Source organism: Oncorhynchus nerka, linkage group LG23 (genome assembly GCF_034236695.1).
Source record: "Oncorhynchus nerka isolate Pitt River linkage group LG23, Oner_Uvic_2.0, whole genome shotgun sequence".
Classification (NCBI taxonomy): Eukaryota; Metazoa; Chordata; class Actinopteri; order Salmoniformes; family Salmonidae; genus Oncorhynchus; species Oncorhynchus nerka.
This window is the reverse complement of record NC_088418.1, coordinates 38,343,723-38,367,545: the sequence shown is the minus strand read 5'-3', so window position 1 is coordinate 38,367,545 and position 23,823 is coordinate 38,343,723. Positions and strand designations below refer to the sequence as shown.

Sequence of the window (23,823 nt, the reverse complement as noted above, 5' to 3'; positions counted from 1 at the left end):
GACGTGTAGCGCAAAATTTTATGTGCCTATGTTATATAGGTATGCGTGTCCGCTTTGACATTGGTTTTGCGCATCGCCGTTAAACTAGACCATTGGGCTGATACCGATGTTGGTGTTTTTAGCAAATATCGACCGATTTCCAATTTGCACCGGTATATTGTGCATCCCTACTTTCAGCAACCGGTGTGGCTGAAATGGCCAAATCCACTAATTTGAAGGCGTGTCCACATACTTTTGTGTATGTAGAGTTCATGTAAATATGGCTCACACTCAGGGCTACAACCAGAGGTATATTCTTTACAACTGATTCTGTTGCACAACATTTATTAAATGGAAGCAAACGAAACCAGGAGGGACATACCTGAATTTGTCCAATATAAACTCTTGTTTTCTTCGCATAACGCAACTGTTTGGACTAATGGTTACATCCCAGATATCACACAGGGCCTCTTAGGGCTACAGCTGACTGTTTTCATTGGCTTGTACTAGTCTTGACCCATACTCCGCTCAAATTTCATTGGATCTTTGTTTTGTTGCTGTTTTTGCCATTCTAGAAGTTAAAACAACTAAAGTTTTAACTGTGAAGATGAACTTATAGTTAAAGTTGATTGATCCTCCATTCTTGGCATGCATGATGTTCCTTTGTACTCGTGTGTATGTGTTATGGAGGTAGAACAAGTCCAGTGCCATGGCTTCGGTGGCAGTGTTCCCTGTCTTCTGGTTCTATCCTCAGGCGCTGGGGCGTTCTCGTATCATGCTGCTGTAGCCTGTATATTGCCATATTATTTTAATGGTAGACACTGCACGTTGTCAGAATGTTGTAAGATTCCATTCTTTCCCCCACTGTCTGTGTGTAGACGTGTGAGATCTGCCAGGAGCAGTTTGAGATGTACTGGGAGGAGGAGGAAGAGGAGTGGCACCTGAGAGATGCCATCAGAGTCGACGAGAAGGTGGGTGTTCACTAAAAAGATCACTCGTAGCATGATCTCCGACTCCTCTGTTAATGTACCAACACAACCTGTGGATACATACACTGTACATACATTTGAAGAAAGACTGCCACTTAAGTACTGTGGTTAGCATGTATTACCTTAGAGGAATCACTCGTAGCAAAATGTTCTTCTTTGTGAAGGAAATACTAATCAAATATGTTTTTGTCTTTCTCTTTTTCCACAGACATATCATCCTTCATGTTTTGAAGATTACAACAATGTAAGTAACCACTTGGTCACTTGATCTGTTTATTTAGTTTGGTCTGTGAAATGTTCCAAATCTTTCTATGCTGCTTTAACTGGTCATTTCTCTTCCTCCTTGTCAATCGCCTTGCTTCTCCTGCCAGACATCTTCGTTCCTGGACGTCACCCCGTCCCCCATTAAGCTGATGGAGAACCCGCTTGGTGCGTTCATTAAACGTGAGAGCGATGAGGTCACTTCCTGCTGTGCTGCGGTGAAACAGGAAGTGGAGTCTTCGTTGTCTGAAACGGGCGGTGAGGCTCAAAATGTGAAGGATGAAGTTCAGGTGAAAATGGAGGGAGAAACGAGTGCAATTTCCTAAAAAAACAAAAACAAAGAAAAACCATGCTGCTTTTTCTTTTCCTCTTTTACGGGCTGCTCTCCCTCCATTCCTCCCTTTGTTTTGTAAGGAAGAGGTATTTTTTATATTTGACCACCTCTGAGGCAGGGCCCTCAGCCATAACTTTGAATACATTTTTGTATTTGGAATCTGCCTGTGAATGTCAGGTGTTTTTTTGCTGTGTAAATGAATGAATGATGAATGCCTGAACTTAAACATTTTACCTTTGCAAAAATATGTACTTTTGGGGAAAAGATGTATGTAAAAGATTTAATTTATAAATAAAGCTATTTTTGGTATTCTTTTGTTGTAATATTGATAAAAAGGGGGTGTGACTTAAGAATCCCAGAAGATTGCTTTAATGAGTTTGTTCTTTCCTCCCAAGTAAAAATAATTTGTGTATATATAAATAGATTTTGGTTGCCATTGAGGCAAGGAATTGATGGAGAGAATTAATGAATTACTAATTTGGCTTCTGAATTAGCCTTAATAGTAAATTAATTTCAAAAGTAGCAGTTAGCATTTAGTTTACAAAAGGTAAGGAGGAATAATTTTCCGACCATCTCGCTACACTGCTGTGTACATACGGCACATGGCTAGCAACTAACATTTCTACACAATTCTGTGATCCTGCTTTCTAATTGCTTTCAGTTGGATATCTTTTTTTTACTTTTTTTTGCAGGGTTTCTTTTTTTGCAGAGGTTTGAGGGGGGGGAAATGCAATTTTGCTTGGTAATGCGGAATATCCAATAAAAACAAATCTGAACATGTGTTTGTGTGAACAGTGATTGGTGTGGTTTTTCTGTATTGCTTCTCCCTGGTTTCCCCTACCCCTTATAGAAAGTTAGCTTTTTAATTTGTCACTTTGGCTTGAATTCTAAATAAAGTTCTCTAGAATTAAAGTAGTTTGTCTTTTCTCTTATTTCATGTGATTTATAGATCATTGTATTTCAAATCTAGTTTTATTAGTCGCTTACACATTTTGCAGCTGCTTATGTACCTAGCTCCAAAAGTGCATTAATACCTAACAATATGCTCAACAAAATAAATATTAGTCTGGAATATAAATATGTATATGATATGTATGGACAGTACATGAATGGAAAGTGTGTACAGTAGTAGTTATATGCAAATGGGAGGAGCCGAGATGTGGGATATGTAGGAAAGAGCATTATGAAGGAGAGAGTGGAAGAATGGAAAACGAGAAATGGTGCAGATCATGAAGCGAAGTCTGTTGAATGCCCTTAGAGGGTGATGGTGGATAGACCTGCACTACAACCTGCGGAGAGTTCCTATCACCAGCAGGACCCAGAAATTCTTATTGTGAAGAAGGTGGACTTTGTTACTTTTAGAGCAATGGTGATAAATGGCACTGCTCAAGTAGAGAAGAAAAAAAAGTATAGAAATTGAGATTGTTTCTGAAGCTGAACGATTTTGAGGAGTTAAAGATTGCACATACACGGAGCTACATAAAGTTGTGCTCTCCCACCTTCCCCAGAGCCTGTGTAGGGAAGAGTTTTGAATGATTGAAGGAGTGGAATTTTTTTGCATTTTAAAATGTGAAGATAGCGCCTCTATTTTTCCTTTCTCCGTAATAGAATTGAACTTTTTATATTTTTATGTTTCCATCCCTGTCCAGTTATCAGTCCATTGTCCTTGGTATTATAGATAAGAAAATAAATTGTAGGGAAAAGCAGTTAAATTATGTACGGAGAAAACTTCAAAAAATCTGTTTGAGCCACATTAAGTGTTTCAGGAACTGTGTTACAAAGGTTGTATTAAAACAATTCATAAGGAAAATGCCAATAACCCATTCTGGATCAAAACATTGCATATCCATAAAGTATTTTGTTAAAATATTACCATCATTTTGGTGTCTTGTATTGGAAGTAATGATATAATTAACCGATGCCAATGAGATAGATGGACACTGAAAATACAATATAAAAGAGGGAATATAGCATATAAGTCAATACTTGTACTATGGGTGTGTGTGTGTGTGTGCTGTGGGTATGTGTCTGTTCATATGAATGGCAGAGTGAAGGAGGATGAATGTGTAGGAGGGCGGGAGAGACTGGATGTGTGGAGGCATAGGATATATGTTGTGTTTGAATGGATGAGTAAGTGGATATATAGAGGGGTGTAAATGTCTGAGAAGAAGGGAGGGGTGGGTGGGTAAGAAGAGGCAAGGATGGAAGGTGGTGATAAGCTTGGCTTGCGGGTGCATGTTGGGTAAGGATGGGAGGGTGGGACAAGCTTGGTTTGGGTGTGGTTAAAAAAAAGAGGTTGGAGAACTGGGAAGGGGTGGTGGAGAGGGATGGATTTGGTTTGAGGGAGAGGGAAGGAAGGAAACACAATTATACTACAATGTAATTGTATTTCTTATTTTATGATGTAAACCTGTTGTAAAATTAATAAGAGTTCTGGACAGATAAGGATAGGATGTCAAATTATTATTCCTTGTTTGTCATTACAACTAAGATTTAATGGTGGTTATTGGTGAGAATGGAGGGGCTATATCTGGGGGATTGGGATGGGGTGACTGGGAGGTCATCAGACACTACTTTGTGGTGTGAGTGGGGCCTCCACTCATCCCACTTCAGTCTCTCGGAGGACCCACTCACCCCAAGTAGACCCTCACCAGCCACTATACTTTAATTTCTAAGGTAATACAAGCTAACCACAGTACTTAAGTGGCAGTCTTTCTTCAAATGTATGTACAATGTATGTATCCACAGGTTGTGTTGGTACATTAAGAGAGGAGTCGGAGATAAAATTTAAAAAATGTAAAAGGGCATAGCGCCTCAAATACAAAGACATACTTTGCTCCGTTTTTTAGTTTTTTTATTAAATGTCTGCTCAAATGTTTTATTTGGTTCTTCAATGATAAATGGAACAGATGAGGTTAACTTTGATTCAATACAAGACCAACAAAATCCAATTTATCACATGGAATGTGCACAGGCTCCATGATGTGGGAAAAAAAGGCATTCGGTTCTCGAACACTTAAACATATTGTCAGCGGATGTGGTATCCTTGCAAGAGTTACATTTTTTTTTGAATGAGAAATTGAACCTTTAAAGAGGAGCTGGGTTGGAGAGGCCTATGCAGAGGTGTAAGTATCCTGATAAATAAGAAGACACCATTTTCCCTTATATCGCAGCACATGGATCAAGAAGGCAGTTTTCTGATGTTGAATTGTACCTTACATGGTGAAAAATACACATTGATTTCATTGTACAGTATATCCCAGCAGGGGCAAATCCGACCCCCGATATCATTTGGAATGCCTTTATGGCGTACATTAGGGGAATGATAATCTCATACTCTGCAAAAGGTCAAATCGGATTTAGAAATTCAAATGAATGAAAAACAAGATATAGAAGAAAATAAAATGTCTGAACTTAAGCAGGAATACAATCTTTTACTTTTGAAGAGAGCCAATGGCAAATAAACCTGGTAAATATCTCGAAGCTCTCACAAAACGAATACACGCTAAACCAGTTATAATTTCAAAAGGTAAAGATACAAAAGCAGTAATTAGAAACAACAACGTGATTAATGAGGATAGGGTGAGAGAGAGAGCTGCATGTGGGCGTTCACATTTTTCAACATGTTTTTTACAAAAAAATAGATTCGGTGTTAGATAAACTTGGATTTTCTTGGCAGGGACATACACGGGCTGCTACCCTCCACAGCATAACATTCACTGCAGATCAAAACTCCAAACCCTACAACCTAATTTTGGACAAAATTACATGGAAGGATTAATACTATCAAGGACACCATCCAACCTGGAACTGAGACATCTGAAATCTGCCTCCAGAAATCAAAGCTTCTCCCAAGTGGGTGTGACGTGACACCTACTCTCATTGCCTGCTGCACTGCTGCTTGGATTCCACCTGGCAATCTGTTCACCTTCTCCCCGGTCTGGTACCCCCACCACACTCCTCCCTCTCTCCCGAGCTTTCGCTCACCTCCAGCACACAGGCACTGTTGGGGCGAGTGACTCTGAACTTAAAATTATAAGCCCCAAGTCGTTTTATTTTGTTCTTGTGCATTTTGCTATGACTACTGCATGCTTTGCTGACTATTTACCCAACTGTGGGACAGACTGTTTGTTCCCACACTCGGGACTCTGACTCTATTGGTTACACAGACTTTTGGCCTCCCATCCTATTCTGACCACCTCTCGCCAGCTTCGTATTCATGTTACCTGATGAAATTGCTGTATAATATGATCTTGTTGCCGTCTAATGCACATTCAAATGTCATAAATCAACACTGCAAAAGCTCTCCCTGTCCTCTGCCGTGCCTTGATTGTATTACTGTTGATGATATCTGGAAATGTGCATGTACACCCTGGCCCATCTACTGTTCCTAGCCCAAATTCTGACTTGTGCTCTGATGTCTGTTTCAGCTCTCGTAAAAGCCTGGGTTTTCTGCACATTAACACTAGAAACTTATTACCTAAAATGAATCAACTGAAAGTGTGGGTTCACAACTCCAATCCAGATGTTGGTCATTACTGAGATGTGGTTAAGGAAGAGTGTTTTGAATACTGATGTTAACCTTTCTGGTTATAACCTTTTTCGGCAATCAGATCTTCCAAAGGTGGGGGAGTAGCAATCTTTACCAAGGATCACCTTCCGTGGTCGGTTGACTCCACCAAGTCTGTCCCCAAACAATTTGATTTTCTGGTTTTATGCATTAAACTTCCAAATAGCTCTTCATTGACTGTTGCTGGGTGTTATCGTCCTCCATCAGCACCGGCCTGTACCCTACCTGCTCTAAGCTCTCACCTGGCCCCTTACACTAAGTGAATTTGTCCTGCTAGGTGACCTAAACTGGGACATGCTTAAACCACCTGACCAAGTCCTAAAGCAATGAGACTCCCTAAATCTCTCAGATTATTACCAATCACACAAGGTATGACTCCAAACACCCAGAAAAGGCTACTCACCTCGATGTTATCCTCACAAATAATCATGATAGGTATCAGTGTCAGGATTTTCCTGTAGTGAAGTAGAGGCGGACCAAAATGCAGCATGGTGGTTATTCATGTTCTTTAATTTATAAAGAAACTACACATGAGATAACTAACAAAAACAACAAACGTGAGAAAACCAAACAGTCCCATCTGGTGCAAACACAAAGACAGGAACAATCACCCACAAACACACAGTGAAACCCAGGCTACCTAAGTATGATTCTCAATCAGAGACAACTAATGACACCTGCCTCTGATTGAGAACCATACTAGGCCGAAACATAGAAATTCCCAAAACCTAGAAAAACAAACATAGACTGCCCACCCAACTCACGCCCTGACCATACTAAATAAATACAAAACAAAGGAAATAAAGGTCAGAACGTGACAGTACCCCCAAAGGTGCGGACTCCGGCCGCAAAACCTTGACCTATAGGGGAGGGTCTGGGTGGGCGTCTGTCCGCGGTGGCGGCTCTGGCGCGGGACGCGGACCCCACTTCACCATTGTCTTAGTCCGCTTTATTGTCCGCCTCCGTGGCTTTCTAACCATGGCCACCCCTCTCAATGACCACACTGGACAGAGGGGCAGCTCGGGACAGAGGGGCGGAAGCTCTGGACAGAGGGGCAAAAGCTCTGGACAGAGGGGCAAAAGCTCTGGACAGAGGGGCAGAAGCTCTGGACAGAGGGGCAGAAGCTCGGGACAGAGGGGCAGAAGCTCGGGACAGAGGGGCAGAAGCTCGGGACAGAGGGGCAGAAGCTCTGGGCCGAGGGGCAGCTCGGGGCCGAAGCTCTGGGCCGAGGGGCAGCTCGGCCCGGTAGCGCTGGAGGTGAGGAAGGCTCTGGTAACGCCGGACTGAGTAGCTCTGGTAGCGCTGGAGAGGACGAAGGCTCCGGCAGCGCTGGACAGGCGGGAGCCCCTGTAAGGATGAGCCTGAGAGACAGCCTGGTGCGGGGGGCTGCCACCGGAGGGCTGGTGCGTGGAGGTGGTGACGGATAGACCGGGCCGTGCAGGCGCACTGGAGCTCTTGAGCACCGAGCCTGCCCAACCTTACCCGGCTGAATGGTCCCGGTCGCCCTGCCAGTGCGGCGAGGTGGAATAGCCCGCACTGGGCTATGCAGGCGAACCGGGGACACCGTGCGCAAGGCTGGTGCCATGTAAGCCGGCCCAAGGAGACGCACTGGAGACCAGATGCGTAGAGCCGGCTTCATGGCACTTGGCTCGATGCCCACTCTAGCCCGGCCGATACGCGGAGCTGGAATGTACCGCACCGGGCTGTGCACCCGCACTGGGGACACCGTTGCGCTCCACAGCATAACACGGTGCCTGCCCGGTCTCTCTAGCCCCCCGGTAACCACAGGAAGTTGGCCTAGGTCTCCTACCTGATGTAGCCATACTCCCTGTGATCCCCCTCCCCCAAGAAATGTTTGGGGCTGACTCTCAGGCTTCCATCCGCTCTGCCGTGCTAGTTCCTCATAACGCCGCCTCTCTGCTTTTGCTGCCTCCAGCTCGGCCTTGGGGTGGCAATATTCTCCTGGCTCTGCCCAGGGTCCTTTCCCGTCTAGAATCTCCTCCCAAGTCCATTTCTCCAAGTAGTGTAGCCTCTCCCACTGCTGCTGCTGCTGCTCCTGTTGCTGCTGCCTCTGTTCCTTCTCCTGCTGTTGCTTTTGCCGTTGCCCGTTACCACGCCGCTTGGTCCTGTTGCGGTGGGTGATTCTGTCACGGTCGTCCTCCTCTTCATCTGAAGAGGAGAGGCGAGAAGGATCGGAGGACCAATATGCAGCGTGATATGTGTTCATGTTGAATGTTTAATAAAGAAAGAACTGAACACTGAAACACTATACAAAAATAGTAAACAAAATAACAACCGTGACGCTAATGTGAGCTGCGCTGAAACAAGCCATCAACATAGACAATCACCCACAAACAAACAGTGCAACCCAGGCTACCTAAGTATGATTCTCAATCAGAGACAACTAATGACACCTGCCTCTGATTGAGAACCATACTAGGCCGAAACATAGAAATACCCAAATCATAGAAAAACAAACATAGACTGCCCACCCAACTCACGCCCTGACCATACTAACTAAATACAAAACACAGGAAAATAAAGGTCAGAACGTGACAATCAGTCTGGTGTTTTCTGTAATGACCTTAGGGATCACTGTTTTACAGCCTGTTTTTGTAATGGCTGCTCAGTGAAACGACCTGTCCTAATTTGTCATAGACACTTGCTAAAAAACTTCCTTCATGACCTGGCCTCTGTAAATTGGTACAGAATCAGCTTGATCCCCTCTGTCTTTTTTCAAAAATGTCAGTGATATTGTTAACAAACACGCCCCCATAAAGAAAATGAGAATTAAAAAGAGGTTCAGCCCCTGGTTCGACCGTGATCTTGCAGAGTTACTCCACCTTAAGAATTGTATTTGTCGAAAGGCTCGGCACACGCACACTCAGGCTGACTGGCTCTCGTTCAGGCAAATGAGAAATAAGTGCACTCAGGCTATCCGGAATGCCAAAGTTAGTTACTTTAAGGAGCAGTTCTCTCTCTATGGGTCTAACCCCAAGAAGTTCTGGAAAACGGTTAAAGACCTGGAGAATAAACCCTCCTCCTTACAGCTGACCATGTCCCTTAATGTTGATGATGTGGTTGTTACTGACAAAAGCACATGGATGAGCTTCTTAATCACCACTTCATTAAGACAGGATTCCTATTTGACTCAGCCATGCCTCCTTGCCCGTCCAACATTTCCTCACCTCCCACTCCTTCTAATGCAACTAGCACCGATGACCCCCCCCTCTTTTTCTCCTGCCCCACTACAAAGTTTCTCCCTGCAGGCGGTCACTGAGTCCAAGGTGCTAAACTTGACACTTGACCCCAAAAAAACATCTGGGTCAGATGGTTAAGACCCTTTCTTCTTTAAGGTTGCTGCCCCTTTAATCACCAAGCCTATCTCTGACCTTTTTAACTTTTCTCTCCTCTCTGGGGAGGTTCCCATTACTTGAAAGCCAGCCACGGTTCATCCTTTATTTAAAGGGGAGATCAAGCTGATCCTAACTGTTATAGGCCTATTTCTATGTTGCCCTTTATATCAAAAGTGTTGGAAAAACGTGTCAATAATCAACTGACTGGCTTTCTTGAGGTCTATAGTATTCTCTCATGTATTGCAATCTTTCTAGGCAGGTTATGGATGTGTCACTGCAACCTTAAAGGTCCTCAATGATGTAATTTATCATTGCCCTTGATTCTAAACAATGTTGTGCTGCTATTTTTATTGACCTGGTAAAAGCTTTGATACGGTAGACCATTCTATTCTTGTGGGCCGGCTAAGGAGTATTGGTGTCTCTGAGGGGTCTTTGGTCTGGTTTGCTAACTACCTCTCTCAAAGAGTGCAGTGTATGACGTCAGAACAGCTGCTGTCTCAGCCACTGCCTGTCACGAAGGATACACCCCAAGGTTCGATCCTAGGCCCCTGCGCTCTTCTAAATTGAAATCAACAACATAGCTTAGGCAGTAGGAAGCGCTCATCCATTTATATGCAGATAATACAGTCTTATACTCATCTGGCCCCTCCCCGGATTTTGTGTTAAACGTTCTACAATACAGCTTTCTTCGTGTCCAACAAGCTTTCTCTGCCCTTAACCTTGTTCTGAACACCTCCAAAACAAAGGTCATGTGGTTTGGTAAGAAGAATGCCCCTCTCCCCACGGGTGTGATTACTACCTCTGAGGGTTTAGAGCTTGACCTAGTCACCTCATACAAGTACTTCAGAGTATGGCTAGACGGTACACTGTCCTTCTCTCAGCACATATCAAAGCTGCAGGCTAAAGTTAAATCTAGACTTGGTTAATCGTAATCGATCCTCTTTCACCCCAGCTGCCAAACTAACCCTGATTCAGATGACCATCATACCCATGCTAGATTACGGAGACTTAATTTATAGATCGGCAGGTAAGGGTGCTCTCGAGCGGCTAGATGTTCTTTACCTTTCGGCCATCAGATTTGCCACCAATGCTCCTTATAGGACACATCACTGCACTCTATATTCTTCTGTAAACTGGTCATCTCTGTATACCCGTCGCAAGACCCACTGGTTGATGCTGATTTATAAAACCCTCTTAGGCCTCACTTCCCATTATCTGAAATATCTAATGCAGCCCTCATCCTCCACATACAACACCCTTTCTGCCAGTCACATTCTGTTAAAGGTCCCCAAAGCACACACATCCCTGGGTCGCTCGTCTTTTCATTTATCTGCAGCTAGCGACTGGAACGAGCTGCAACAAATACACAAACTGGACAGTTTTATCTCAATCTCCTCATTTAATTAAAGACTCACTCATGGACACTCTTACTGACAGTTATGGCCAAGACCTCAGAAAAGACATTGTAGACCTCCACAAGTCTGCTTCATCCTTGGGAGCAATTTCCAAATGCCTGAAGGTACCACGTTCATCTGTACAAACAATAGTACTCAAGTATAAACACCATGGGACCAGTTAACCGTCATACCACTCAGGAAGGAAACGTGATCTGTCTCCTAGAGATGAACACACTTTGGTGCGAAAAGTGCAAATCAATCCCAGAACAACAGCAAAGGACCTTGTGAAGATGCTGGAGGGAAATGGGTACAAAATTATCTATATCCACAGTAAAACGAGTCCTATATCGACATAACCTGAAAGGCAGCTCAGCAAGCAAGAAGCAACTGCTAAAAATCTGCCATAACAAAGCCAGACTACAGTTTGCAACTGCACATGGGGACAAAGATTGTACGTTTTGGAGAAATGGCCTCTGGTCTGATGAAATAAAAATATAACTATTTGGCCATAATGACCATCGTTATGTTTGGAGGAAAAAGGGGGAGGCTTGCAAGCCGAAGAACACCATCCCATCCGTGAAGCCCAGGGGTGGCAGCATCATGTTGTGGGGGTGCTTTGCTGCAGGAGGGACTGGTGCACTTCACAAAATAGATGACATCATGAGGTAGGAAAATGATGTGGATATATTGAAGCAACATCTCAAGACATCAGTCAGGAAGTTAAAGCTTGGTCCCAAATGGGTCTTTCAAATGGATAATAACCCCAAGCATACTATCAAAGTTGTGGCAAAATGGCTTAATGACAAAAAAAGTAAAGGTATTGGAGTGGCCATCACAAAGCCCTGATCTCAATCCTATAGAAAATTTGTGGGCAGAACTGAAAAAGCGTGTGTGATCAAGGAGGCCTACAAACCTGACTCAGTTACACCAGCTCTGTCAGGAGGAATGGGCCAAAATTCACCCAACTTATTATGGGACGCTTCTGGAAGGTTACCTGAAACGTTTGACCCAAGTTAAACCATTTAAAGGCAATGCTACCAAATACTAATTGAGTGTATGTAAACTTCTGACTCACTGGGAATGTGATGAAAGAAATCAAATCTGAAAGAAATAATTCTCTCTATTATTATTCAGATATTTCACATACTTAAAATAAAGTGGTGATCCTAACTGACCTAAGACAGGGAATTCTTATATGGAATAAATGTCAAGAATTGTGAAAAACCGAGTTTAAATGTATTTGGCTTAGGTGTATGTAAACTTCCGACTTCAACTGTATATACTGTACATCTGAATTAAACAGTCGGACAGATCTTGGTATTTTAATTTATCTCTCTTTTAATTTGCATATTCAACAACTTACAGAAAATTGAAGCTGAAATTGGGATTTTATTTTAGGAATAATGCCTGTTTTTCTTTTGAAGCCAGAAGGAGGCTAGTATCAGCTACATTTATGCCTTTACTAGACTATGGGGATATTTTATATATGAATGCTTCCACTCAGTGTTTGAGATCAATTGACACCCTTTACCATGGCACTTTGAGATTTATTTTAAACTGCAAAACCCTGCTCTTTGTATACCAGGGTTGGCTGGCCTTCTCTAGTCACTTGTAGGCTCAGTCACTGGTATACTTTTATTTACAAAGCCATTTTGGGGTTACATTTAACATTTTAACATTTAAGTCATTTAGCAGACGCTCTTATCCAGAGCGACTTACTACCTTTTTATTTGTGCATTTTTATTGTTCAGAAATGTGGTGGGCACTCTCTTCGTTCGCTGGACTTTGTCCTGCTAACTGTTCCAAATGTCCGAACTGAATTTGGTAAAAGGGCTTTTATGTACTCTGCGCCATCGTCTTGGAACACCTTACAAAATATTTTTAAACTGGAAGAACTTATCCCGATTGGTGTTTTTAAATCAATGATGAAGGATTTTGAGGCTGATTCCCTGACCTGTCAATGTTTTTAATTTGCTGTTTTATACTCTTGTGAATTCAATGGTTTTTACTAGATTACTTGTAGTTTTTCATGTTGTCTGTCTGTAATGTTTTTGTAATGACTTGGTGCTGCCTATCTTGGCTCTTGAAAAATATATTTCAATCTCAATGAGCCCTTCTTGGTTAAATAAAGGTTAAATAAAATAAATAAATAGCCTTCTTGGACTCAATAACTGAAGCAATTATCATCAGACAAAAAGGAATCATTTAAAAACTGAGATCTCACAAAAATACATTTTAGATACTGTTAAAACATTTGCACAGAGAAAAGGCATCAGCAATGGAAGGCTTTCCCATATAATATGTTTTATTTGTATGATTTTATTTGTACTTTTATAAACATCATATCAACATCAACTTCATCAGACCTGCCCAGACCCACTAGCAGACACCCCCCATCTCCAGCACCCTCATCACTTTCCAACACATGGCCTGAAACTTGCATCATTTTGTTTCTCTCCATAGCCCACCCACTTTCAATTCTATTCAACATTTTGGGACAACATTAAATATTGTTACTTTGACAGTCTGCATCTGGGTCTTACTTTGATTGTTGATATTGGTGTGCTTTCCAATTGTTGACTGGCGTATAGCCTCCTGCTGCTCCACCGACAGCGCCATGCCAGCCAGGATCCCTGAATGCCCCAGGTGCTCTTGTTTTTAACAATGTCCGGTACAGACAGAGATGACAGGGAGGGTAGCAGTTATTCTGGCTCAGTTTCAAGGAGACATGCCATTCCACTGAACCTGTAGTCTTTGGCCGGGTACAGGTCCTCCACTGACTGCACCTGGTCAACGCATGACTTTGAACACCTTGAAATACATTTGTTGTAATGTGCTATATAAATAACGTTTTGATTTGATTGATGACATTACAGCTGTAGAATATTTAACATACTGTCGTTTACATGAGGAAGTGAAAATGCAGTGAAGGAAGTGCAGTTTTTCAGTTATCAATTAAACGTGTGTCACTTGACATCAATCATATAGTGGGAAGAATTGTTTAAATCAAGACTGTGTGAATGCATGTACCACTCCAAATAAATAAATGTTGTGCCTTTGAAGATTTGTCTCTTGTCATGAAACTACAATATAGGCTAGGTGTCTAAACAAACTCAATTCTGAGGGTCAATAGATTTTTTAAATTCATTCTCATCAATGACAACATTCCAGAAATGAGGTATCACTCATCGAAGTCTGGTATCCGAGGTAATAGGGTTAATGATTATATCATTTATTAAGTGGCCTTTTCCTTGTAGAATGTTGACAGCTGTATAGAACACATTATATTGCTAAGATGTTCAAACTTAATTTAATAGCTGTACTCGCCGACACAGGAAAAACGTCATCCCTCATGCTGGCCCTGACCAAACCAGTAAGTTGCCCAGCACATTCAGAAAGTATTCAAACCCCTTGACTTTTTCCACACTTTGTTACATTACAGCTTTATTCTAAAATTGATCAAATAATTTTCCCCCTATTCAATCTACAGACAATACCCCATAATGACAAAAAGAAAACAGGTTTACAGGTTTGCTTGTTTGTAGGTGACCAAATACTTATTTTCCACCATAATTTGCAAATAAATTCATTAAAAATCCTACAATGTGATTTTCTGGGGGTTTTTCTTCTCATTTTGTCTGTCATAGTTGAAGTGTACCTATGATGAAAATTACAGGCCTCTCTCATCTTTTTAAGTGGGAGAACTTGCACAATTGGTGACTGACTAAATACTTTTTTGCCCCACTGTATATATTGAATTACATATATATTAACGACCCCACCCACTCTGTCATCACAACAGTTAGCTAAGTGACGTGTACAGAGTTGTTTATTGAACGTTGTCTCCAGCATTGAGAACGTGTCCCCATTCTTTGCTTTGTCTGCCTCTCTAACCATTATTATATTTAATTTTCATTCTAATCTAGATGTTGGCTTTGGATTTGTGGCTACACAATAAGAAGACGTCAATTGTTCCAGAAAATGATATAGGAAATCCAAATATGTTGACTAACCCAAATCTTGTTGGGAAAGCCAAATAGGTCACAGCATGGAAAACCTCACTACATGATGCCAGGGTGTTGGCTATGTTAGGTTCTAAATAAACAGAGTAAAAACTAACAGACAACTAGGAAAAGCTCAAACCAAGTTTATTAACCCAATGGGTCAAACAGCTGAAAAGACAAAGACATGTTTCCACCAGCACAAGTATTTATACCCCCCTTTAGGCGGAGTCTCCTCCTCGCACCGCTAAACACTACATCTTTGTCGCTAGGCAGGAGGTTAAGTGAAGTGGGTCATAAACTGTTCCTTCTCCCTTCATGTGATCTGACCTGACCTCAGCCCACATTCCTCACTAATCCACAGCTATCCACCCTTATCAGTGACCGCAACCATGTGATTGCCTTTTCCCTTACTTAGTAACTCTCCACACCCATGGCTCATATACACCCTTAATTGATCCCACCATATACATTCCTCCTACAGATAACCATTAACTTCTGGTGTAGCAAGTCTTTTAAATTACAATCCAACACTCCCTCCTATTTGAATAGTAATTCCATATTGTTCAACATCACATTAACTTTGAAATTACTTATAAATGAACAAAGAATAAAACAATTCACAGTTGATAATTAGGTTTACACCATCACACTATGCACACTCTTATTTCCATCTCTCGTCGGACAACTGATAATGACCTTTCAGCTGGAGCTTTTGACTTCCTCCATTTGGTTCCTAAGAGATTGAAAGCACAAAACTTGAAAACCAAAAAGAAATACAAAACATAACGAGTATTAATAATGTGTTAAGTTATGCACAATTATATATGCAACGAAAAAAGTTTGATAACATGACGATTCTCACTCTCTCTTCGCCTGACTATGCCTTCGGGATACTTTTCTGCTGGGTTCCACAAACACGAAGGCCCTAAAAAACCTCCTCATTCTTTCACCCAGTATTCCCCGTCAGGCCACAGGTTCCAAGAGGTGTTTCCAAGCAATGTCATTTTCACTTTGTTCCCCCATCTCCTTCTTCCTCTATAGCCACTCAATATACACGTGCGGTGGCTTTAATCAACTTTACATCATCTTGAGGTAACTCAACACTGTATATACGTTTCACATCAATGCCCTCAGAAGATGATATCTCAACAGTGCTACCAAGGTAACCCCTGCTACTACTAACACTGCCCTCAGAAGATGATATCCCAACAGTGCTACCAAGGTAACCCCTGCTACTACTAACACTGCCCTCAGAAGATGATATCCCAACAGTGCTACCAAGGTAACCCCTGCTACTACTAACACTGCCCTCAGAAGATGATATCCCAACAGTGCTACCTGTAACGCCTGTCGGAAGGAAGGAGTGGACCAAAGCGCAGCGTGAAAAGTGTTCATGATTTTTTTATTATCAAAAAACACTTGAACAAAGTAACAAAACGAAAGTGAACAGTTCTGTCAGGTAACAGAGACTAAACAGAAAATAACTACCCACAAACACAGGTGGGAAAAAGGCTGCCTACGTATGATTCCCAATCAGAGACAACGATAGACAGCTGCCTCTGACTGGGAACCATACTCGGTCAAAACAAAGAAATAGACAACATAGAATGCCCACCCCAAATCACACCCTGACCTAACCAAATAGAGAATAAAACAGCTCTCTAAGGTCAGGGAATGACACTACCAAGATAACCCCTGCTACTACTAACACTGCCCGTGATGCATACTTCACAATACCCCTCATTTGCAACGTAGTCCAGTTCCATGCTGTTACTATAGCATCCTTCACCACTACTACCTCTCCTTCAGTTACTGTCAGACATGGATGTCGATTATGGCAGCCCCCCACAACTCTCTGATTCAGAGGGGTTGGCTTAAATGAGGAAGATACATTTCAGTTGAATGCATTCAGTTGTACAACTGACTAGGTATCCCCCTTTCCTTACAGCGACTTCAGTGAGAATAGCTATTGCATGGAATCTGTCTCCTGGTCTCCTATTGTCTTCGTGGTTCACTGATAGATCTAGGACTGAACCTTTCAGATACTCCCTACCTGTCTCCCAACTCATACCCGCCCGCCCGACTAGCAATCACTACTCTGGACAGTTCTGACTTAGAATATGTGGACAACTACAAATACCTAGGTGTCTGGCTAGACTGTAAACGCTCCTTCCAGACTCATATTAAACATCTCCAATCCAAAGTTAAATCTAGAATAGGCTTCCTATTTCGCAACAAAGCCTTCTTTACTCAAGCTGCCAAACATACCCTCGTAAAACTGACTATCCTACCGATCCTCAACTTCGGCGATGTCATTTACAAAATAGCCACCAACACTCCACTCAGCAAACTGGATGCAGTCTATCACAGTGCCATCCGTTTTGTCACCAAAGCCCCATATATCACCCACCACTGTGACCTGTATGCTCTCGTTGGCTGGCCCTTGCTACATATTCGTCGCCAGACCCACTGGCTCCAGGTCATCTATAAGTCTTTGCTAGGTAAAGCTCTGCCTTTTCTCAGCTCACTGGTCGCCATAACAACACCCACCCGTAGCACGCGCTCCAGCAGATATATCTCACTGGTCATCCCCAAAGCCAACACCTACTTTGGCCGCCTTTCTTTCCAGTTCTCTGCTGCCAATGGCTGGAACAAATTGCAAAAATGTCTGAAGTTAGAGACTTATATTTCCCTCACTAACTGTAAACATCAGCTATCTGAGCAGCTTACTGATCGCTGCAACTGTACACAGCCCATCTGTAAATAGCCCATCCAACTACCTACCTCATCCCCATATTGTTTTTATTAATTTTTTTGCTCTTTTTCTACTTGCACATCATCATCTGCACAACTATCACTACAGTGTTAATTTTTAAAATTGTAATTACTCCGCTACTATGGCCTATTTATTACCTTACCTCCTTTCGCCATTTGCACACACTGTATATAGACTTTTTCTATTGTCTTATTGACTGTACGTTTGTTTATTCCATGTGTAACTCTGTGTTGTTGTTTGTGTCGCACTGCTTTGCTTGATCTTGGCCAGGTCGCAGTTGTAAATGAGAACTTGTTCTCAACTGGCCTACCTGGTTAAATCAAATCAAATTGATTTATATAGCCCTTCTTACATCAGCTGATATATCAAAGTGCTGTACAGAAACCCCGCCTAAAACCCCAAACAGCAAGCAATGCAGGTGTAGAAGCACGGTGGCTAGGAAAAACTCCCTAGAAAGACCAAAACCTGGAAAGAAACCTAGAGAGGAACCAGGCTATGAGGGGTGGCCAGTCCTCTTCTGGCTGTGCCAGAAAAAGGCCAAAATGTTCAAATGTTCATAAATGACCAGCATGGTCAAATAATAATAATCACAGTAGTTGTGGGAGGGTGCAACAAGTCAGCACCTCAGGAGTAAATATCAGTTGGCTTTTCATAGCCGATCATTAAGAGTATCTCTACCACTCCTGCTGTCTCTAGAGAGTTGAAAACAGCAGGTCTGGGACAGGTAACACGTCCGGTGAACAGGTCAGGGTTCCATCGCCGCAGGCAGAACAGTTGAAACTGGAGCAGCAGCACGGCCAGGTGGACTGGGGACAGCAAGGAGTCATAATGCCAGGTAGTCCTGAGGCATGGTCCTAGGGCTCAGGTCCTCCGAGAGAGAGAAAGAAAGAGAGAATTAGAGAGAGCGTACTTAAATTCACACAGGACACCGGATAAGACAGGAGAAGTACTCCAGGTATAACAAACTGACCCTAGCCCCCCGACACATAAACTACTGCAGCATAAATACTGGAGGCTGAGAGAGGAGGGGTCAGGAGACACTGTGGCCCCATCTGATGATATCTTTCCCCCGGACAGGGCCAAATAAAGGTGAAAAAAATAAATAAATAAAATATCCGGTCCCCTAGCTACCAACATCCCCAATGACCTCCTGTGCTCTGCTGCAGTCGGTACCTGTGGATAATACTTCCCTGTTCTCATGTTATGTAAACATCTCTCATCCCAAGGCCGATCTACACCCCACTCCATTGTGAACAGCCTCATTACAGTGTAACCTTTGGGTCTGATGGTTGATAAGCAGCCACCTTCAGACACTTTCCGTTTACCATCACTCGGTCCCAATCTTCTGGGAGATGTGTCAAGTGTTAGTTGGCTGTTAGGAATGGGGGAGAGATTAGCGGCGTTGGAAGAGTATCTAACCTTTCAAAACTCTGAGTCACATGTTTCTGGTGATGTGGCCTCCTGTATACAGGGATCTGTGGCTATCCTTTCAAGCATTGCACCTTCTTTAACAAAATCCTCGCTGAAAGTTGACAATAGTGTCTGAAATGACTACACTATCTCTGCTACATTCAATTTAACTTCATAGTAGACTCTATATTGTGCACAGTTAGCTGTCCTTCCTCTCCTATGAGCTATCTCCTGTAATAATATACATAGAAGAGTGGTATCATCCCCAGGGACTCTATTACCCACTTCCTTACTTTATTAGCTACACAAATATCTGCCCCAGTCATATTCAATTCTGCTTTCCCAATTCCCTGTAATGTTAATGCCTTGGTTTTTGGGACTTCATAGAATGCACTGATATCAGTCCTGCCAGAATCTGCAACTAACACTCCGTAGGACTGACCATTGACCCCCCCCCCCCCCCCCATCATACCACCTACACTGATGGATTTCTGTCTGTCACTAGTTCAGGCCCTAAATGAGTCTGTACGTATGCCTTCATCTGCTCATATGCATCTTCTTCCCCCTGACGCTTGACCATAAGAATAGTTTGCTTCCCACATTCCCCCCTTAGGATGTTGTCAAGATTATAATGACCCCAACAAGCTATCTTTCCCCAGGTTCGTGGTCTGCTGGTGTCTAAAACTTTCCTTGACCACTTCACTCCTCTAGTTGCTGTACTAACATCACTGGTGAATAAATCTCCTTTTATGATAAAGCACTTCCCCCACACTATCCTTTGCTGCTCCATCATCAGCAATGATTGTGTCAATGCTGTCAGCCTCCTGAAATGATTTTAGTTCTGGTAGCATTCATCTGAAAGTTATTGACTGACCTTCAGCTGATTGAAAAAGTGAAAATCTAGTTACGTTCCTTCCACACTCCTGTCTGTAATAAAACTACACCTTTTTCTGAACAACCTACGTCCAATGTGCTAGTCTTGTTATCAAGTAGCTCCACCCAGATTACCATACCTTTGTGATTAGTGATCTGTCTGGTATGTGTAGCATTAGTACTGGCTCTACCCTAATGCATTCTTCTGTCTTCATATTTGGCAACCCATTCTATGCTAATAGTCAATCTATCCTGTTTCATGGTTCAGTAAACATTAAAGCAACTCACACAAAGACTATGGCTGTTAAAGTAGCTCCCAGAACCCACCCAACTGCTTGTTTACAGTGGAATCTAGTCTTCCTCGCTCTCTTTAGCTCCTCTTCCTCTGTCATGGCGGCTTCCAGCTCACCCATTTGCAGCTGGATCTCGTTTCACATGAGAAGTGTGAACCCACCGTGGTCTTTGCTGCTGCAGGTGCTGTAAGGAGTATTGTGTGTTGTCCAGACCAACGCCGTCCCAACACCCCTGCCTGGTGATCTTGATGTACACTCGGTTACAACCGGTCGTAAATAGATGGTGTACTGTAAGTTCCATAAGGATACAGTGCCTTGCGAAAGTATTCGGCCCCCTTGAACTTTGCGACCTTTTGCCACATTTCAGGCTTCAAACGTAAAGATATAAAACTGTATTTTTTGTGAAGAATCAACAACAAGTGGGACACAATCATGAAGTGGAACGACATTTATTGGATATTTTAATACTTTTTTAACAAATCAAAAACTGAAAAATTGGGCGTGCAAAATTATTCAGCCCCCTTAAGTTAATACTTTGTAGCGCCACCTTTTGCTACGATTACAGCTGTAAGTCGCTTGGGGTATGTCTCTATCAGTTTTGCACATCGAGAGACTGACATTTTTTCCCATTCCTCCTTGCAAAACAGCTCGAGCTCAGTGAGGTTGGATAGTGAACAGCAGTTTTCAGTTCTTTCCACAGATTCTCGATTGGATTCAGGTCTGGACTTTGACTTGGCCATTCTAACACCTGGATATGTTTATTTCTGAACCATTCCATTGTAGATTTTGCTTTATGTTTTGGATCATTGTCTTGTTGGAAGACAAATCTCCGTCCCAGTCTCAGTTCTTTTGCAGACTCCATCAGGTTTTCTTCCAGAATGGTCCTGTATTTGGCTCCATCCATCTTCCCATCAATTTTAACCATCTTCCCTGTCCCTGCTGAAGAAAAGCAGGCCCAAACCATGATGCTGCCACCACCATGTTTGACAGTGGGGATGGTGTGTTCAGGGTGATGAGCTGTGTTGCTTTTACACCAAACATAACGTTTTGCATTGTTGCCAAAAAGTTCAATTTTGGTTTCATCTGACCAGAGCACCTTCTTCCACATGTTTGGTGTGTCTCCCAGGAGGCTTGTGGCAAACTTTAAACGACACTTTTTATGGATATCTTTAAGAAATGGCTTTCTTCTTGCCACTCTTCCATAAAGGCCAGATTTGTGCAATATACGACTGATTGTTGTCCTATGGACAGAGTCTCCCACCTCAGCTGTAGATCTCTGCAGTTCATCCAGAGTGATCATGGGCCTCTTGGCTGCATCTCTGATCAGTCTTCTCCTTGTATGAGCTGAAAGTTTAGAGGGACGGCCAGGTCTTGGTAGATTTGCAGTGGTCTGATACTCCTTCCATTTCAATATTATCGCTTGCACAGTGCTCCTTGGGATGTTTAAAGCTTGGGAAATCTTTTTGTATCCAAATCCGGCTTTAAACTTCTTCACAACAGTATCTCGGACCTGCCTGGTGTGTTTCTTGTTCTTCATGATGCTCTCTGCGCTTTTAACGGACCTCTGAGACTATCACAGTGCAGGTGCATTTATACGGAGACTTGATTACACACAGGTGGATTGTATTTATCATCATTAGTCATTTAGGTCAACATTGGATCATTCAGAGATCCTCACTGAACTTCTGGAGAGTTTGCTGCACTGAAAGTAAAGGGGCTGAATAATTTTGCACGCCCAATTTTTCAGTTTGAAATATCCAATAAATGTCGTTCCACTTGTTGTTGATTCTTCACAAAAAAATACAGTTTTATATCTTTATGTTTGAAGCCTGAAATGTGGCAAAAGGTCGCAAAGTTCAAGGGGGCCGAATACTTTCGCAAGGCACTGTATCACACATCTTTTAACCCAGTCCCGAAATGTTCCCAACACCCCCTTTCTCCACCATGTCGTCCTGAACTGAGAATACATGTTCTGTCGTAGCTGAATCAGAATTAGTTAGGTAACATTGATAAATAAGATGTTTTATTTACTTTCATAATATGTTTATGTGAGATACTTGTCATTAGGATGTCTTTTTTTGGACTATACTGTCGGCAGTTACATTTTCCTTTCTTCTCTAGGGAAAAGTAATTTGGGGCCCAGAGAGGGGGGAGGTCAGGCTTGTCTTTTACATGTCTGGTAATATGCAGAATATCAGAAAGGGAGAAGTCAGAATTGAACATTGTCTTCATATGTGAATGTATCTGTTAAACCATGTGATGGGGAGATGTTGTGGAAAATTGCAAGATTATGTTATAGTGCTTGTAAGATTATTTTATAATCTTTGTATTGCATTAGAATTGTTGTTTTATTCAACAGAATAGAATCTGTCGACTATTGTGTGTTCAGTGTTCCACTGAGGATGGGCCTCTATGAGATAGCACTGACAGAGGAGATTTAGAATGTCTTTGGCCAGTAAAGCCTAAAGAGCATTCCAGATAGTGAGGTAATGTTTTTGTACTATGAAGTACCAGGATCTTAGAGACCAAACTGAACAATCATTTATAGCGAATGCTATCTGGCTATGGGATACTCCTCTCTCAAGTAAAAGTCTTTCTTTCTATTATCTGTGGTTTGTCATGTCGACTAGAGGGTGGATCTTTGCTATAAAAGATCTCAGTTGCCATTATGTTGACCACTCTCAACTTTTCATTAGAGATACTGAAATGTTGAAAGTCAAATGCTATTGCAAAAGCTTAATATAATTAAAGATTAAGTTTAAGTATAACTCTGACTTGTGTGTGGTTTATAACTCTCCTCATTTAGTAATACAGGAAATGACCACGACAGTTCACAGCCAATTGATGTGTTGCTCCATGACACATTTCAGAAAGAGTAACATGTATCCCACTTGGTGCTACAGGTCTTCCAGTGGTAGTTTTATACCACAACCCTTCAGTCTACTTGGCACCCATGTTCTAACCACTCCCACATTTCTTTCTTGTTAGTTTGCTGCTGTAACTCTTTTAGACCTGAATCCCAGCCCTTATATTCACAATATTTACATGCGGTTCCTTAACGCCTTCCCATCAAATCAAATCAAATGTCATTGGTCACATGCAGATGTTAATGCGAATGTAGCGAAATTCTTATGCTTCTAGTTCCGACAGTGCAGTAATATCTAACAAGTAATCTAACAAATTCACAAGTACCTTATACACACATGTAAAGGGATGAATAAAAATATGTACAAATAAATATATGGAGTGATGGCCGTTCGGCATAGGCAAGATACAGTAGATGGTATAGAAAACAGTATATACATATGAGATGAGTAATGTAGGATATGTAAACATTATTAAAGTGGTATTATTTAAAGTGACTAGTGATACCTTTATTAAATCAATTTATTAAAGTGGCCAGAGATTCGAGTCTGTATGTTGGCAGCAGCCTCTATGTTAGTTATGGCTGTTTAACAGTCTGATGGCCTTGAGAAGAAGCTGTTTTTCAGTCTCTCGGTCCCAGCTTTGATGCACCTGTACTGACCTCGTCTTCTGGATGATAGCGGGGTGAACTGGCAGTGGCTCGGGTGGTTGTTGTT

At 42.2% G+C, this 23,823-nt stretch overlaps 1 protein-coding gene and 1 non-coding gene across 2 annotated transcripts in view; both read left to right on the top strand.

Moving 5' to 3' along the window:
- pcf11 (PCF11 cleavage and polyadenylation factor subunit) overlaps nucleotides 1-2,343 on the top strand; it is a 36,858-nt gene extending 34,515 nt beyond the window's left edge. The window contains 3 exon segments of the mRNA XM_029629914.2: nucleotides 858-950; nucleotides 1,177-1,212; nucleotides 1,340-2,343. Coding sequence (XP_029485774.2) covers nucleotides 858-950; nucleotides 1,177-1,212; nucleotides 1,340-1,555 — 345 coding nt within the window. The 3' untranslated portion in view covers nucleotides 1,556-2,343.
- Nucleotides 614-747, top strand: LOC115107227 (small nucleolar RNA SNORA57). The gene has a single exon (XR_003860166.1). It is a non-coding gene; the product is annotated as a small nucleolar RNA SNORA57 (small nucleolar RNA).
- Nucleotides 2,344-23,823: the final 21,480 nt, after the last annotated feature.